This window comes from Juglans regia, chromosome 11 (genome assembly GCF_001411555.2).
Source record: "Juglans regia cultivar Chandler chromosome 11, Walnut 2.0, whole genome shotgun sequence".
Taxonomy (NCBI): Eukaryota; Viridiplantae; Streptophyta; class Magnoliopsida; order Fagales; family Juglandaceae; genus Juglans; species Juglans regia.
Window position 1 is genome coordinate 34,694,726 of NC_049911.1, and position 18,554 is coordinate 34,713,279.

The 18,554-nt window shown below is 35.4% G+C and overlaps 3 protein-coding genes across 3 annotated transcripts; all 3 read right to left on the bottom strand.

Moving 5' to 3' along the window:
- Window positions 1–2,507: 2,507 nt before the first annotated feature.
- LOC109009543 (AIG2-like protein D) lies at window positions 2,508–6,060 on the bottom strand. Its single transcript, XM_018990057.2, has 5 exons — window positions 5,659–6,060; window positions 4,978–5,050; window positions 4,109–4,201; window positions 3,573–3,656; window positions 2,508–2,801 (listed from the first exon to the last, which is right to left on the bottom strand). Exons 1-5 carry the CDS (start codon window positions 5,820–5,822, stop codon window positions 2,688–2,690), a joined length of 528 nt encoding a protein of 175 aa, XP_018845602.1. The 5' UTR covers window positions 5,823–6,060; the 3' UTR covers window positions 2,508–2,687.
- Window positions 6,061–6,552: 492 nt separating this feature from the next.
- On the bottom strand, window positions 6,553–11,690 carry LOC109009542 (proteasome subunit beta type-6). Its single transcript, XM_018990056.2, has 8 exons — window positions 11,387–11,690; window positions 11,034–11,110; window positions 10,695–10,750; window positions 10,141–10,213; window positions 8,435–8,546; window positions 7,518–7,591; window positions 7,030–7,104; window positions 6,553–6,922 (listed from the first exon to the last, which is right to left on the bottom strand). Exons 1-8 carry the CDS (start codon window positions 11,496–11,498, stop codon window positions 6,791–6,793), a joined length of 711 nt encoding a protein of 236 aa, XP_018845601.1. The 5' UTR covers window positions 11,499–11,690; the 3' UTR covers window positions 6,553–6,790.
- Window positions 11,691–14,464: 2,774 nt separating this feature from the next.
- Window positions 14,465–18,279, bottom strand: LOC109009548 (gamma-glutamylcyclotransferase 2-1-like). The gene is made up of 9 exons (XM_018990060.2): window positions 17,921–18,279; window positions 16,590–16,711; window positions 16,364–16,440; window positions 16,168–16,224; window positions 15,690–15,746; window positions 15,526–15,566; window positions 15,308–15,379; window positions 15,138–15,217; window positions 14,465–15,037 (listed from the first exon to the last, which is right to left on the bottom strand). Exons 2-9 carry the CDS (start codon window positions 16,696–16,698, stop codon window positions 14,859–14,861), a joined length of 672 nt encoding a protein of 223 aa, XP_018845605.1. The 5' UTR covers window positions 16,699–16,711; window positions 17,921–18,279; the 3' UTR covers window positions 14,465–14,858.
- Window positions 18,280–18,554: the final 275 nt, after the last annotated feature.

The following is an 18,554-nucleotide window of genomic DNA, read 5'->3' on the forward strand; positions in this document are numbered from 1 at the left end:
GGGGCTTCCTTTTTATTTTTTTGTGTGTGGATAAACTAGTGTTTGAAAGATGGCAGAGGATGCTGAGAAATGAGAGGCAAATAGGACTAGAAACTTGGCTCAACCAAAAACCCTAGTGGCATGGTTTCATCTGAGGAACAGTAAAAGAAACAACCACAGCAAAGAAAATGAAAGGAAATATATTCTAAAGGGAAGACCAATCTAGCATTTTACCAAAATGTTTTCTTAAACAGTTCTGCTGGGTACAAGCGGGGTGTGCAAGCAGAGGGTAACCGATTGCTTACGTGGAATAAAAAAATGAAAATAAAAAAGCAAAAAATAAAAAAGTAAAGAAAGAAAAATAATCAAAACTTCTTCAATGAGTGTGTGAGTCTTCTTCGGCAAGAAGACCACATTTCGAATGTTTCTTTTGCCTTTAAGATCTCTCTCTTTTTTCTTCCGATTCTACCTTCTGAGTTTGTTGTTTTTGTCTTGTCTCTCTTTTCTTATTTTTTTTTTTCTTGAGAAAATTGAAGAGGCAGCCGAATCAGGATATAGCTTTCTTTGATTTTCTTGTCTGGGCTAGTTCTGTGTTTGTTGAAGCTATTTTTGCTGCTCAGTGGTTCTTCTCCGGCTCAGTTTGTGGATTTGTATAGAACTCCACGGGTGTTTTCTTTATTGATTTGCTTTTTCTATCTTTGGGCTCAAGGCTGGGTGTTCTAGGGTCTTAGAATTTCTAATTTCCATTTTGTTTTCCTAGGTTTTGTCCAAAGAATCTAATGGAAACGTGTTTTGGGAGTATGCGAGATCTTTCCTTCATAAAAATCCAATCTTTTGGTTATAAAATTTGGATTTTGGGCTCATTGACTGTTGTGGAGGATATTTTGTTTGTTTATTTTAATGGATATCCCATAATGTTGGTGTTGAATTTAAATTGAGGGATCCTACCCATGAAGCTGGATGCTGAAGCTGGAATTTCTCTTCTCGCAATTAAAGGTCTGCTTCCAATAATAGGACACTTTTTTTTTTCTTTTCATTTTGTTTTTCCCCTCTTCTTTAAGACCAAGCATTGTTGATCTCTCACTAAAAGTTCTGGGTCTGAAAAGGAATGTTCATTGAATTTTTTTTTTTTTTTTTTGTTGCTTTAAAAGTCTGAAAGGTGATAAAGTAAAGCCCCTCAGCAATAGACCTAAAGTTTGAAATGTATGGACTGAGACTAAACTTCTGCAGCAAACGATTTCATTTTGAAAAGAAATCAGTTGAGAGATTGGCTGTGGGAGGGAGGCTTTGAAGGACTTTGTGTTCGTCTATGGGAAGACGAAGGGAGGGAGGCCGTCATTGTGGAACAACGATTCATGCATTATGAAACGTGCCGTTTTTATTTTTCCACATTGGCATCCGACTCCCCAGCAGTTAAGCTGGGCAACTGTCTTCAGCATTTTTCTTTCTTAAAACAAAAGAAATACTCCCCTTGGTACAGTGACTCTATTGGTACTAGGGCTGCACAGAGATCCGACCCGACCAAATTTTGGACCGACTCGACCCAACCCGCAGTGAAGCGGAGTTTTAGCTCGACTTGACCCGACCCGTAAATGTCGGATCGGGTCGAACCCGTTTGTCTTGCTTTTTATCGTCTTTCTCAATTCTCGCCCGTTCATCTTCATTTGCAGACCCACGCGACCATGCCCCTTTCATGCTCCTCTGCAAACTCAGCCTCTCGCACATGGTCCGTTTCTTTTCTTCCTCTTCCTCTCCTCTGCAGCTCAGACTTTTCCCTCTGCAACCGAAACCCACCCTCCCTCTGCAGCTCAGCCTTCCCCCTCCCAAACCCACCCTTTCTCTGCAGGTACACCTTGAGGGGCTCCACGTAGTCCTCGAAGCCGAGGGTGGTCAGGGCCCACCGCGCGCAGATCATCGCCGTTGATCGTCGCTTCTACATCTAGAACTTGTCGGATGCCTCATCGGTGATGAAGCTTATGATGTATTTCATTTTCTTTATGATGTATTTCATTTTCTTTGAGATCTAGTTCAAGATCTATTTAATTTTCTTTGAAATCATCGACGACCTTCACCTCGGGAGGAAGCAGAGGCTTTGCTTGATTTATTCTTAGAGAAAAATGTAAAACTGTTGATTTCTTGGTGGGTCTGATTAGCAGTGGAGAATCCGTCGTAGATCGATGAGTTTTTGTGAGTAGCTCGTTCAAAATCTGCCGAAGATCGACGCAAGATCAAATCTGTCGGTGATCGGTTTCAACCGACATGAGAATCATCGAACCCGTTAGATGATCTAGACCCGATGAACCCGATTTTTGTCGGGTAAATCCAATCGGGTCATGCGGGTTGATCGGCCCATCGGGCTTTTTGCACAGGCCTAATTGGTACAACTGATTGGGCACCATATCTCTAGAGAATACATCTAAAGGAATATCACTCCCACGCCACTGTATTAAACTATTTCCAACGCAAAAATGAATAATAAAAATAAAAATAAAAATAAAAATAAAATAAAAGTAAATTGAGGGCTAAACTTCTCCAACGAAAGTACTTTTATTAACAACAAATTCTGGAGAAAGGGAAAAATGTATGAAAATTTAATCTAATCATGAAAACATTGACGGTGGTAAAATAGCATTGAAGTGTAAACACGGTTCAGAAATTACAAATTACGAATATAATGTCAAGAGGCGGATGAATATTTAACCTTCTTGCTAATAGAAGGATTCGTATGTGGCAACTCTTGGCTTTGATTCAGGTAGCTCCAACTCTTCCACAAACCCAGATGTCATCTTGATAAAATCATCCATGTGCACTTGTTTCCATTCCTTATAAATAAATAGGACAAGTCAAATAGAGAAAAATAGTTGGAAAGGGGAATGGGGTTATAACAATAAAAATTACACAAGAAGAGGAAATTTAAGAAAGGCAGCTAGCCACCTTCCTTGGCAATCAAACGTTCTATCAGCACTGTATCCACAATTAGACATTATTACTGTTGTCTCATTACCGATGGTCTTTTATATTTACTATTTTCCAGAGGGCATCAGGACAATTATTTTCATCCTAACTATATAAATTACCCACTCATCTCTCCCATTAAACCAGAAGGACAAACATCGTTTCAGGAAAATGAGAAGATGCATCCTTCGTTCATGAGCACTCAGAAGAACCATAATGACAACATCCTCAAGAAAAGGCTCAGAACTAATTCCAGAAATATTTGGAAAATAGAAATTTGCAAAGCATTTTTATTTGTAGCTTCAAAAATATCTTTGAACCCACACACAGATAGAGAAAGGAGAAAATATGAAAGTGAGGTGAAATAAATTATGCATTGGGAGGTTGCAGAGCAATAAACATTAGTTTATTTTCGACATGGGTTGATGTATCAAACAATGCATGTGTAAAGCACGGTCCCTACCTATCTGCAAGTATTTTAAGTAATAATATCCCACTTTCAAACTGGAAGTGTGCAGGTAAGTAGTCCATCTTGTAAACACCAAACCCCATCCCAAAACACCAAGCTCACTATGATGAGCAGAAAGTCAATAATAACAGACATCTAAAAGACCAATGATTTGTATCCATAAGTATACCTCAAAAACCCAATCTCCGTACAAGTCTGGATCATTTTTGTCACTCCATACATATGTGTGAGCTTGTAACTTCTCAGAAATATCCTGCAAAAAATTTGTCACCCTCTTTTTTAGCACTCTCTGGGAAAGCATGAACTTATCAGCTAATGATAATCATGACTAAAGGGAAATATTTTCCTCATAGTCACCGTCTCTTTTTCCAAGTTCTTTTTGGCAGCCGTGCATGGCTTATACATGTGCCCACACAAGCATTTAAAGCATTACAAACTAGTACCAAAGTACATCTATTGACGCTGTTGAAGTAACCCACTCCTTTTTCTTCTTTTTTATTTTCTTTTTTTTCTCAGCGCCTTGCAGCAATGCACTGCCAACTAGCTATGTGGCGCACTCTGAGCACATTTTAAAATCTAGGGGTATTAGAAGGGATACTTGTAGGTTTTTTATATCAACCTCCCGCTTGAGGTCTTCTAATATGCATGTCTTTTAATCTGTAATGGTTCATAGAAAGCAAAAGAGTGGATTTCAATTATACTCACCATCAAGGAAACCTCAACAGTTCTCCTTTCATACTCAACATCCTCAAAAGCATCTAAAATATCCAATTCAGGATTTGTGATTCCAGACAAGACCTGAAAAAATGCAACAATTTGATCAAATTTATTATTGACCTTTATCATAAAAGGCCTGAATTTTTTATAACCAGATGTAATCATAAATGTGTTGAATTTGCGAAATTTTAACTATTGTTCACTACACATGTTGCTTTACATCAAGTTTGGAACAAAGTGGAACTCAGGATTTTGAAACAAAGTGGCAAACAACTAAGTGAAGTAAAGACAAATTATTTGTGTTCAAACCTATAGCTTTCAACAGATTCATGTGAATAACCAAGTGGTTCTGGAGTCTAGACCACAACTCATTACTTCACCTGCTTCAAAAGATTATATCATCTCAATAAACAAATCTCTCTCATCCATAAATCCCTCTCCCCTCTCCTCAGGCACGCGCGGGGGGGAGGGGGTGGGGGGGGCGGTACAAAAAATATACAGATGGATTAGAAAGATATCTTCAAAGTTCAAAGGTATAATTTTCCTTTCCAGCTTCGAGAAAGTTTATTCTCCTCTTTTTTTTCAAATGTTAGAAGGCATATTTCTTGTGGTAAATTGTCAAAAATGCCACCGATCAGGTTCCATCAAAAGAATACTACTGACACACGAAATGTACAGCATAATCTAGATACTGGTACAAAGCTCTTGCTCACATGAAAGAGTTCTACAACTATGATCTAATCATTATACCACAAGCTCTTGAATGGATTTCAATTATGCAGATATAGAAGCAGAAACATTATCCGAAGCAAATTATGTCAGGCAGCCACTAAAGTGAAATAGAGGATTATACATACCTTTCCCGTAACTTTCTTATTCTCCACAGGTAAAATAGCCGGATAAACACGTCCTTTGATGCTAAATCTATGACTGCAGGTTGAAAATCAATGTCCAAAAGAAATAGCAAAATCAGCGAACAGAGAGAACAAAATGATGTAGACTAAGGACTATCAAATGCCAGAAGAGGATTTTATTGAAATAACAGTAGCAACAACAGCAACACTAGGATGATGGTCATCACCAGACAATCACTCGAGGTATCGGTAAGCATATACTTCGTTGCCAAGCAGGCCGATCCAGAAACAAAATCAAAGAAAACTAAATGAGAAAGAGGCACGACTAGAAAACGTTGCATGGCTAACACGTTGTTCTTCGGATTGTACATTTCCGTGAGAAAAAAATTATGACGCTGCCAATGTAATCAAGAAATTAAAAAGCATGAATAGAAATAGACCTGACAAACAAAACCAGGTTGGTCCGGTCCGCGATGATTGTTGCATAGTTGCATGAATACTTAAAATATGGAAAAAAATATACAAAAGACAAATGCGATAATACAAACGGGATAGCATTCACATCGGTCGGGCTTGTGATCCGAAATCATAGGAGAATAGAGATGATTAGGAATTGTGTTTAAGAGGTTAGGCTGCGGGCATTATCAAGCGCACAGAGAGAGAGAGAGAGAGAGAGAGACTGACAAGCCGTGGAGGATGGCAGAGGATGATGTAGGTACTCGTTTCAGAAGCACCTTAACAACGTCGTCTGCCAGGAGGCTGCCGTACACGAAGACGTTGTGAAGGACCGGAGACTGAGACTGGGCTCCGACTCCGATTCCGGCCCCGCTCGCAAAGCTCCCACTCATTTTTTTCTTTGAGCGCTCTCTCTCAAATATATATGGCTACTCTCGCCTTTTTGGCCGGTAGGAGGTGCCGAGAGTGATCGCGATGATGGTTTCAGAGCTACTTCTCGCAGGTGGTTTAATTTATCAAAGTTCTTTCAAATAAAAAAAAAAATTTATCAAGTACTCGTCACTCTCCACCAACCAGCGCTCGCTAATATACGCTGTACATGATGCAATGAGACGAATCTCACCCAACCAATAAAAAAAATCTCATATTTCTCTTGTTTAATTTAAAAATTTTGAAAATCTCTAATCTTATTATTATAAATTTTTTTAAAATTTTATATAAAATAAAATAAATAATTTAATTTTTTAAATTTAATTTCAATCCATCCCATCTCATATAATCTGAAAATACATCTAAAAAATACATCTAAAAAATAGACGAGGTAGTGATTCTTCCTTGCACCTGTCCAATTTCTAATTTCCACCTATTATGTTCAAAGGGGGAACTTAACGAGCTGTTTTTACTTTTCCTTCTATTCTATATCATATTGGCCATCATCCATCGATCAGCTTTTTGGTCAAGTACCATTCTGTGCCTCGCCCATAAAAACTCCAAATAAAAAAACCTTTTTTTTTTTATTTTTCCTCTTTTCTTTTTTTTTTAAAAGAAAAAAATTAAAAAAAAAAATTAAAAAAAAACTGTAGAATTAATATTTGATTACCCAAAAACCAAACAGAAATATAAGGCCAGAATAATAATTTGACATAAGCCGATCGACACAATGGCCAAAAACATAAACGGAAGACCATCAAGATTGAATCCGAATATATCCACCACCATATGGGTATGGTATATGAATAGTTCTCCAACATAAAACATTATAAAATCCGTTTTCCCGTTACAACAAAACAGATGTTTCAGCAAAACGAGAAATGAATTAAAGAGTGAAGCCAGAGGCCTATCAGCGCTGAGATGCTCCCCTTTATATATTCATTGGCTCGGGGCTAGTAGTGTTCAGTATGTCCAGCAGTGAATTCTGAGGCTCCAATTCCTCGTGCCACAACGGAAGTTTGTCGCCAGGGTAGAAGTTTCTTGTCACACCCTCAGAATTTATCTGCACCCACATCAAACACCAAGGGGTTTTGTGTCAATTTATAAGCATGTGCATCGTGTGAAAACAAATCTACTTGGAGTTGCTACTGTCCCCATATAAAATCTTACAATGACCGTGCGAACAACACCGCCACTAGCACCATCTCGAGCAATGGCAAGGGAAACTGCCTTCACCACTAATTGCTGCAGTAAAAAACAAAAAAAAAATGTGTTAGCATTATGGCTACAAAACACCAAAACCTAAAACTTCAAAATAAAAATGGATTAGCAACTAGAGATCAAGAGCTCCCCTCATATTCCTTCCTACAAACACAAATTCCTCTGTAAGTAATGACAGAAATTATAAATGTAATGACTCTCCTTATCACAAAACAAATTATAATATTTTGTTTTCATGTTTTCTACGTAACTTCTCTCTGAATTCAATGCCAAGTTGTTTACTGATGTAACATAATAATGAGGTCAGCCCTAAGTTGTCTACTGATGAAACACAAAAATGAGGTCACATCTTGCAGAATCGTACGAAGATTTCATCATCATGAATTTATTCCAAGGCAGTAACCAATTTTGCATTTGCAAATTCAAGTTCTATATACCTCAGCTTCATCCTTGGTCATTCCTTCCTTCCATGCTTGATCAAAAAACCCATACAAGTAACTAGAGCCAGATCCTGTGAAACACAGAGCATTTCAAATTGCCACAATCAAGCAAAGAAATTGCATTGAAGTTGCTCGTGAAGATGACGTTAGTGAGAGTTTTCCCTAACACATAAAAAAAAGAAGCAAGTAGCATATACACAAATTTAACATTTTATAAATTAACCATGATGCAGAGGTAAAAATGACATAACATGAAGTCAATTCCTGTGTACTTACTGATGAAACAATGTTCACGACTTTCTGGTTTTAATTTCTGGATCCTAGAATGTATTTAGGTGTTCTCTTATATACTTCTTGTGTACACAGGCTTTACCTATTTCATTCATATCAATAAAATTTACCTCTTATTTACAAAAAAAAAATGAAGTCAATTCCCACAAGCTCATGAATCAGCGAGTACACCAAAATCTCATGTCCAAGGAATATGCCTCCCACCCAGACCACAAGTACCTTATGGTACAAGCTGACCTCTAATTTCATAGTATTCATACAACTACTTCCGAAAAATCCTCACTACGGCTAATCAACATTGCCTTCTGTATCAGATCACTCACAACTGAGGTCACTTCAAAATGCTGAAGTTCTCTAACAGATCTACAACACCTATCACTAGCCCCCCACCAACCACACTACACGACGTGTTATTGCAGCTTCCCTGCTATACCAATGATGTATCTCTGGAAACCTTGAGAATTATAAAATTTCCTCTTAAATCATAGCTTACATTACTCTAACATAGTCTGACCAAGTATGAAGTGGAAAAAATAGAGCATTCAGGTTGACCTAGTCCTAGGGTGCAAGGGTATATTTATTAATAGTTTAGAATCAAGTGGTTTAGATTAAGTAAAACATACCTCCAATTGCAAATGGCTGCTCTATTATTGTTCCACCGAGAGGAATTCCATAAATTTTACCGCCTTCATACTTGTCCCACCCACCAACAATTAGGCCAGTTTGTAACATGTTCTGCCAGATCCAAATATCAGTAAATACAAGCAACCAGCTATGTTAAATACAGCTTTATAGGAAACTGGCCTAAAAAACTACACACAAAAACACATATCATGTTTTAATCTTTGCAATTAAAGTTTTATTGCTCGTCATAAGCAACATGGAGCAGCTACAACTGACTCCTTTTCTTACGAATTTTTTATTTATTTTTAAATTTGATATTCATAAACGATGTGGCAGAGCACACAGTAGACAAAAATCACATGGAAGCTCAAGGGGAAGCAAGGCATTCAAAAAGTTCAACCTGGAGTCTGGAAAAGCTTTTCAACCATTCAGTGCATGCATGGCCATCCAACATAGGGGTAATGATACGTGTATTTTTATGTATGTATGTTTAGTAATTTCTTGCAGCAATATCACAGTCCTACCAATCTTTCCATTTGCCAAAAAAAAAAAAAAAAAAGGCATACCCGATTATGGAAACATTTTTCCATGTAACCATCAACTTTATGTCCTATTCTTCTCCCACGGATTTATCATTTTTTTATGAGCTGGAGCCCCTCCAAGAAAGGTAAACTCACTGTCAGATTGTTTTATCAAGTTCTAAGGAGCCCTAGAATGACCATGTTCCCATGGAATAGTATATGGCAGACGAAAGCTCCTTCAAAAGCAGTTTTTTCCGTATAGACAGTATCTTTGGACAAGATCCTCACCACTAACAATTCAAGGAAGCGCCGGGTAATGGTTGAACTGGTGTTGTATGTGTAAGAAGAATGGTGAATCAATAGATAATTTGTTTTTCCACTGCGAGGTGGCCAGGACCATGTGGAATGATTTTTTCGCGAGAATGGATTTCATTGCAAGCTGGAGAGGCCTCCGAGGCAACTCACAAGTGGCAGCAATTTGAAAAATGGTTCCTATACGTATGTGTTGGTGTATTTGACGGGAGAGAAGATAGAAGCTTTGAAGACCGCAAGAGAACAATGGATGAGCTTAAAGTTTTCTTTTTTAAAATTTTGTTCTTATGGGCAGAGGCCATTGTTTGTAATGGACTAAGGCTCAGTTTGGATTGAGAAACACTCTCAACCTATCTCATCTTATCATAACAATTTTCACAAATTTCACATAAAATACAATAAACAATTCAACTTTTTCAAATCTCAAAACAATAATAATATTAAAAAATAATATTCTAACAATATTTTATTAAATTTTTAACTTTCATCTCAACTCATCTCATCTCATCTCAACTCACTATCTAAACCAAACATAAATGTCCATGATTTTCTCATTTCAATTGTAAATCTAATTAGGTTATTCTCATGTATACTCCATGTGTACTTGTGATTTGCCTACTTCTATGAATAAAACTTCTTGATTACCTATAAAAAAAAAATGTCCTATTCTTCTCCCACAGAGTTCTTAAAACAAAAATAAGTGTAAAAATCAACTCTATTTAAATGCTAAGTTCACCATAAACATGAAAAAATTTATAAGGCAAACGAAGAGAACCAAAATAGTCAAGTAGGTGCATGCAAATATTTTTATAGCAGTCTATCCAAAGCAAGAAAGGAATTATATTGAACAATCTGAAGCAGTAACGTCAGACCTTGTTATTATAGGATATCAGCCTGACAAGGTTTGCAGCAACCTTGACAGTTGCAGGTTGCCCTAACTGTATCCTGTATATAAAGACATATAAAGATTGAAGATGTCAATACATGAAAAATGAAACCTTTAATTAGCATTGCAACAAAATCAGAGGAAAAAAACCCAAAATCGTTTAGTTAAAACTGGATGTGGTCAACAAAATTCACTCAACCTTCATAAACTCATAATTTTAATGCAAGCACGTCAGCTTATCACTAAAGGCAATTATGAAAGACTCTTAGTAATAAAATGAGAAATGATTTAGAACAAAAAATACTCAAAGAAAGTATCACCAGATCAGACACTTAACAAGGAGGAGTTACCTAGACTTGCAAAAAAATAAAGAAAAGGAAAAAGGAATAAAAAACATAAAAGAAGGAAACAAACTCTGAAAAATAATGCGAACGAAAATCACAACAACTAGTTTGATATATGATGAGCAAAGAGATACACAGTCACAAACTATCTACAATTTAAATGTTTCATTAAATTAATAGGAACAGAACCACTCACGTGTGTTGATGAAGAAAGTAACGCACATAGTCAGAAACAATCTGTGAATCTGCAGCCTGAAAAAGTCATACATGTAAAACTTACATGGGAGAAGACCCGTAGTAATGCTTTAAAGGCTTAACATTTGTGACCAAAATAGAGTCCAAGATATTTTTAGACTATGTCCAGCTGATGGATAGAGCAAACAAAGAAGCACATAAAGCAGTAGCACTTTCCTTGCCTTTCGCTAGATGCGCCACAATCCTTAATCCATTAAATTTATAAACCCCAAAGTCCCCCCCCCCCCCCCCCAACAGAAAAAAAAAAAAAATCAGAAGCCACTAGGAGAAAGAATAATACCGATCCCGAGCGACAAACATAGACATTATCGGTTAGCTGCGTAATCTTGTCCGACGCGCGGTTAGCAACATATACTCCTACCAAAAGAACAGTGAGATTTAAATAAAAACATAAATCGCCAATGTTACCGGAACAGATAACTTCCAAACTTCTATTTGACGGTAAAAATTCACCCAAACTGATTCAACACGAACATATACTAATAATGAATTAATCGACAAACACAAGCAGCAAACCTAGGGTTAGCTTCTCGGAGAAAGACAGCAAAAAATTATTTGTGTATCTTACCAACCAAATAGATAATGAAGAAAACAGAAAATATTAAAAAAAATTAGGCAGACAGAGTAAAATACCAGTGCTGGTCCGAGAGTCGGCTCCGAGAACAACTCCTCCGTTGTAAGTGACGCCGATGATGGTCGTGCCCATGGAATGAGGGGCATTTAGATCCATTTTGTTAAGATCCATATCTCGGATATTAGCGAAATCCCTAACGCGATGAAATGATGAGCTTGTAGCGATGCAGAGGAATCAAAGATCTGAGAGACGGGAGAAAACAGGGGTTTTGGCTTCAGTGTTATATAAAACTGACTTCTTCCCCAAGTTAATTTCTTTTCTTTTTCCTGTCTCCTTTTATTTTCCTTTTAAAAAATTAATAATGACGAGTGTTACGTCTCGCTAAAAGTCTTTAATTGCATAACTTCACCTCCAGCGTAATATCGAAAGGTGAAATTATATTTGCAATTTATATTTTAAAATATAATAATATGCGTGATTTATATAAAAAAAATTAATTTTTTATACATAAATTTTATTTTTTAAAAAAAGTGTGCACGATGTTTGTACAAATTATATCTATTAAAACTCATCATAAAACAATAATATTTATAACTCTATTTAAATGGAATGATACTTAGGTAAAATTAAAAATATTTTTTAATGGAATAGCACAATTTCATTAACTAATTTGAAGTAAGTAGTAAAATAGCTGTAAAAAAATTACAAGTGTATCATTATCCTCCTAATAAAGTGTTTAGGAAAATGATAAATATACCATTAGTCTACTATTAAACAAATAGTTGCTTTAGGGTGAGTGGTAAAATAATTATAAAAAAGTTGTAAATATATCATTAAGTGTTTAAGATAGATAAATTAAGACTACGTTTGGTTGTAAGATTCAGTTAAGTTCAATCTAATTTTAAACCAAATCTAACATCTAAATACTCAATTTTCAAATTGTTAAACGCATTTTAACTCAAAATTTCTATATACGTGGAACTTACAACATTTTTCAACATAACATTATAAGTAGATCTTACAATATTTTTTAACTTATCATAAAAATACTAAACTCATATTAATATTTAAACTCAATGTAGATAGACCTTACATAATTTTATTTATTACTCAACTCACTATTATTCATAAAAAATTGAGTTCAACTCAACATTCAAATACAATCTAATTAGTTGGACGGATAGTTCTTTGCATATGAGTGATTGAATTCAAATTTACGGTGTTTTTGTATTAAAGATCTATACTTGATAAAACTCAACATGCTTAACTGTACAATTACATTAGTTTTTTTTTTTTTTTTATAAATAAAAATACAATTACATTAGTTACACACACTAAACATTATATAAAATAATTATCTATTATAGGATCCCGAGAACAATATTAAAGTTAGTGTTCTAGAATAAGTTTGGATAATGAATTAAGATTAGATGAGTTGAAATGAGATGAAAATTGAATAAAATATTATTAGAATATTAATTTTTAATAATAATATTATTATTTTGTAATTTAAAAAAGTTAAATTATTTATTATATTTTGTGTGATAATTTAAATAAATTGTAATGATTAGATGAGATGATGATGAAATAAGAAATCATCTCATCTCTTCTTATATAATCGTTATCATTTTTTTAAATTTCTTCACAAAATATAATAAATAATTTAACTTTTTTATATCTCAAAATAAAAATTATATTATAATAATATTTTATTTAATTCTCATCTATTTCATATCTCTATCTAACCAAACCTGGCAAGGGGAATGCTAATTTTCATCTCTCTAAAAGACAATCCACATTTTTATTAAAAATAAATTAGGAGTAATATATTCTAAATTCACCTTACCAAAAACTTGAACCGTATAGTTTCAAAAACGCTGATCAAAACGTCACAAAGAAATCGAGCTGAACTCTCCATTACCACTTCGGTAGCCCAAATGAAAAACTGCTTAAGCAACTTTCTCAGCAATGGCGCCTAACAGCTCTATTATGCAGATAATCAGATAGGGTTTGCTTTGCTCGATGGGAGGGGGTGGGAGAAGGTTTATTCTGATATCATTCAGCTTGCGAGTGGTGCATCCCTGGCAAAAGATTTATCTCAAAAAATGTCTGAGATGTTAAAAACCCACTCAGTATTATTATCTTTAAAAACTAAGGAGAAAATTTCGTCATTTGCTTTGGAGAAATAAAAAAAATAAAAAATAAAAACTAAGGAGAAAAACCCATCGTGCTCTCGTGCTCTTACCGAACTGGCCTCTCATAAAATGAACTAGATTGCTGATTGCTCACTTAAAACGACAAAGCATGTCGAGATTAGTTTAATTGAGTTGTAAATAATAATATTTTATAAATCTCATTCAGATGAGTTTATTTAACTTTTTAGATTGAAATAAATTTAATTTTTTAAGTAAATAATATTTTTCGTTTGGTTACTAAACATCTCTCAACTCATCTCAACTTATAATTACAACTTTTTCAAATCTCAACATAAAATATAATAAATAATTCAAGTTTTTCAAATTCCAAAATAATAATAATATTAAAAAATAATATTCTAACAATATTTTATCATCTCAATTCAACTCAACTCAACTCACTTCAACATCCAAACACAACTTTCAATCTATGAAATAAATTGAAATGAGTTTAACTTTTTTTATGAAAAGTTGAAAAGGTAATGAATTTTATCAATAATTGATTCATTGATTTGAGATGAGTTGAATTTAGTTACACAATCCAATTCATTTAAGTAATCAATATTTACTTAAAAAGCCAATAGAGCCAAATCATGGATCATCTTTAGTTCTAGTATTTATCAATTTTGACAATTTTTTATAAGAAAAATTATACTCATAATCTTCTACACTACACATCAACATATGGTTTGACATTTTTATCCTTATATTTAAACACACATATTGATGTGTAAATATATATTGATATGTGATGTTGAGATTATGAGTAACATTTTTCGCTAAGAAAAATTCTACGAAGGCAACATGGGAACACGCTGTCTTCGAATTTGATCGAGTCAAGTTCCAACTTCCAACAAGCATCGAGTGTAGCTTATAACTGTAAGTAAAATGCTCATTCGCAAGACATCGAATCAGTTCTTAGAAGAAAAACTAAACCATACGAACATGCAAACGGAACAACTGAAATTGGCCATAAAAATAACAAAGTACTTCTCTTTGGTTGGAAACTGAAAGGTAACATCATAAGCGTTCTACATTGTGTATCTCGTGTGAAAAATTGTTGGCTACTCTTTCGAATTTCACAACCGGTGTTAGCACCTGCAGCACTCGCACTCGGATGTAAACTAAACGAAAGTAAAATGTAAACCGAAAAAATAAAACGCAAAATAGACTGCTAAAAGCAACAGAAAATCTTCTCCCTAGTAGAACGAACTTAAACACGGAAGGTGGTGATAAATGGGTTAGCAGGCTCTTCTTGTGTATCCAATTCCTATATTTAGCATCCTCCGGTGACAGGAAACAATGGCAACCTCTTTTCCTTTGACATCGTCTGTTGTTAGGAGTCCATGGCAATTGCTTCTGGAAGAGGATGCAGTTGAAGGGTGGGAATGTGGGACTTGAGGGGTATGTGGGATGGTCCAACCAACTTCCTCTCCTTTAGAACCTCTTTCCCTACAATCCCAAGCACTTTCCGCACCTCATTAGCAAGTTCTATCACCATATCATCCTCATGGCCTGTTCACAAGCATTCGCGAAGATTAAATAAAACAGTTTTCCCTTTTTACTTGTTTACAAAATGTAAATAAATATCAAGCTGCAAGAAAATAAAACTCACCAATATCAGACATGGCCTTCTCTAACAGGAAAAGGTAGTCTCTATTATTTCCACAAGGCCCAAAAGCAGTTGCAATTTGCCTGAAGTAAATGACAAATCAGGAAAACCAGTTGGAAAAAACATCTCATAAAAAATAAAGGAACAATGTAAAAAAATGCTGACAGCTTTACCTGGCCATTTCCTCTAAAGGAGCTGGCCCCAGGTAATACTTATTTGATTCTTTGTCTGGAGTGGATGTGAACCTGTAAAAAGGATGCGTAGTATTAGTTAGAAAGATACATAGTCTAACTTCACCATACAAGGTCAATATGCAACGTAAAGCTCATTGTGTTCGCTAAATGATATGCAATAAATATGAGATTTAGGTATGCACAAGAAGATAACTTACACTATAACTCCTGTTAAAGCAGGCTGCAAGGAATCCCCTTCCTGGATTAATGACAAAAAGACAAATGAAATAAGAATAAAATAAAAGAAGTATGAGCAACAGGAAAGAATGAACAAGACAACCCCAGGAAACAGACAGGAGTAAAATCAAAATCAAAATCTCACCCTGTAGAAGTTTACAAGAGCCTTTCCATCATATTCACATTCCCTCCGCTCCAAATACTGCATTGGAAAGATTGTTGAGTTTACTTGTACAATAAAAATTAGTCCAACTAACAGATATAAGCAACAACAGTTGCTCAACAACTTGTTCAGATGAAAGATGGCCCATCCACCAAAGGCTATAGAACTTCAAATCCCTAATAAGTACAAGATGATGGGTGAAGAGTTTGCCCATTCACTTCTCGTATGCATGATTTAATTAACAAAAAATGATAGATGCAAAAGGCAATTTGGAAGCTGGGTAAAGAAATTTCCGGTAGACAATTAGACAAATTTTTGAATTTCTATGAAACAGTTAAAAGGCCTTCCAAGTGCTCGGCTAGTGTTAACAGTCAACTCACCCACCAATCAGATATTTGCCTTGTTTTTGTACACATACAACCGCAAGTAGATTTACCAAAACCAGAAAAAGAAAACATACCTCCATTGCCATTCTTTCACTTTCAGGACTTCCCCGAACACAATACGCAGCGCCCCACTGACAGGATAAATTTTAGATGTCAGAAAATCAACAAACAAAACTCCAGTCTCTATTGCAAGGAACGGTAAATATGTCACTCAATCACTATGCCAAAAATGTGTAACATACATCATAACCAATATAAAGTTCCACTTACGCATACGGCTCCTTCTTTCTGCTCCAATGTGCAAGTTCGAGCAGGGCATTCAGGTGTACCCCTATGATCAATGCACGCTGGCGCAAATTTAATGGCATAAGTATAGGCAGTTATAATTTGATGTTTGGGCATAGAAAGACTAATAACTTCTCACATAATATGTCAATGAACACTTGTATACTGCTAAGAAGCTTTTTTAAATCAGTTATACTAATGAGAAACTTACCAAGATCAAATACACGCCTATAGTCCTTGATGAAGCCTATCACTTTCTCATCGTACTCGAATCCTGGGTTCCACACAAGTGAACCATAGCCAAAAACCCAGAATACCATGGTTGTATAATTCCTGCCAAAACAAATTTCATGACTAACTGCATTTCTTCAATAATGGTCACAAAAATAAGGTGAAACCTCTGTTCACATTTAACCGACTACTATTTCCTCAAGCAAATGATTTTTAATATGGTTTCTGTAGCTTGAGTAGGTGAATACGGTTTGGTGCAGGTGTAGTCCTGCAGTATCGTAAATTCGCCCTGGCCTCATCCTAACTGAGCTGTGTTAAACAATTTTTTCCAAGTTCGCAGCAGCATTTAGTTAGGCTCTATATCAGCTATCGCTTCATGCATACGTAAAACCAACCAAAAACCGGATCAGACAAATAAATATGTACTAGAAACTTTGACCTGCGATACCTTCTATTACTTATATTCCCTAGTTTACAAGGCATCATATTGTAAATTTGTGAAGATTCTCAAGTTTGGAGCTTGTTTTTGTAAAATCACAACTTCTGTTTCTGTTATCCCCTTAATTTGGTAAGCTCTTCCACATATCCACTTCTTCTGATGCCATAGTTGTTCCGCGACATCATCATCTCTCCCTATTCCAGGAAATTCAAATCTCATACACCCTTTCCCTGACAGCTTTAGAGTATCTAGTCTATTTATTTTTTATCAGTAAAGAAGAACTTTATCAATGAGTATCTAGTCTATTTATACAAATGCCCCAGTTGTTTACATTCCCCCAACAACTTGATCTAGTCCTTGATCAATACCAAATATAAATAAAATAAAATAAAGTAAATAAAAAAACTACATGTGCAAGATACTTTTATTTCTTAATTTATTGAAGTACCAATTTTGGAACAATGAGACAGTTTGAACATTGACTTATTTATTCAGGAAACAAATTAGCTCAAACAATGCTGGGGAAAAAAAAAAAAAAAAAAAACTAAAAACCTCTTTCCTTTACATCCATTTCCGCAACAATTGACATTCTCAGAATTCCGTATCACTCAAAAACGCAGGGAATACGAGAGATAGGAGTTGACTTTTCAACTAAACAATATAATAACGGGAGAGACTTTCATAATATAGAACCAAACACCAAACAATCGTATGGGTCATAATGCGGTTCACATTAAAAAATAATGCCAAAACAAAAAAGACACCAGCATTGTTTAATGGATCAAACGCGACAACTCACTACACCGATTCAGCCGACAAAAAACAATAAAAGGTGAAAAGAAAAGGCAATAAAACAAAGGAACAATTCTTACAAGAATATTGCGGACAACTTTTCCGAGAAAACGAGAGAGAAAGTCCTTAGAAATTCCCTTTAAGATCTGAAGGAGAAAGCGAGATGTGCGAAGATTCTCAAGTGCTGCCAATATTATGGTGGAAAAGAGAGGAACAAAGCCAAACGCGAGAGGGCTTAGCTTCAGCGAATGGGGTTTCCCTTCGTTTCTCTCTCCCTCTCCGACCGTCTATATTCTCTCTCTCTCTCCTCTCCCTTGTTTCTCCGTCTGCGTCTTCTGGTTACAAAGGGAGATGCAGAATCGAGACTATTTATAGACGGAAGTGGGGGAGGAAACTCAGACCCAACTAACCAAGGCTAATCGCATGTATCGTGCGTGCTGACCGTCTATTGATGTTATGAATCATGCGCATGTATGTATGCACGCATGTTCTGACCGCTATTGATGTTATGAATCATGCGCCTGTATGTATGCACGCATGTTCTGACCGCTATTGATGTTCTGACCGAATGAATTCCATTTTTTTTTTCCATCATTTTATCATTTAATCGCATTTGTTTTAAATTATTTTCTACTTGAGCGATAAAAAATGGTAGAGCTAGTATGTCGTTGGGTTTGACTATTTGGCATTCTCTTGTAAATCGTACTTTTTTTT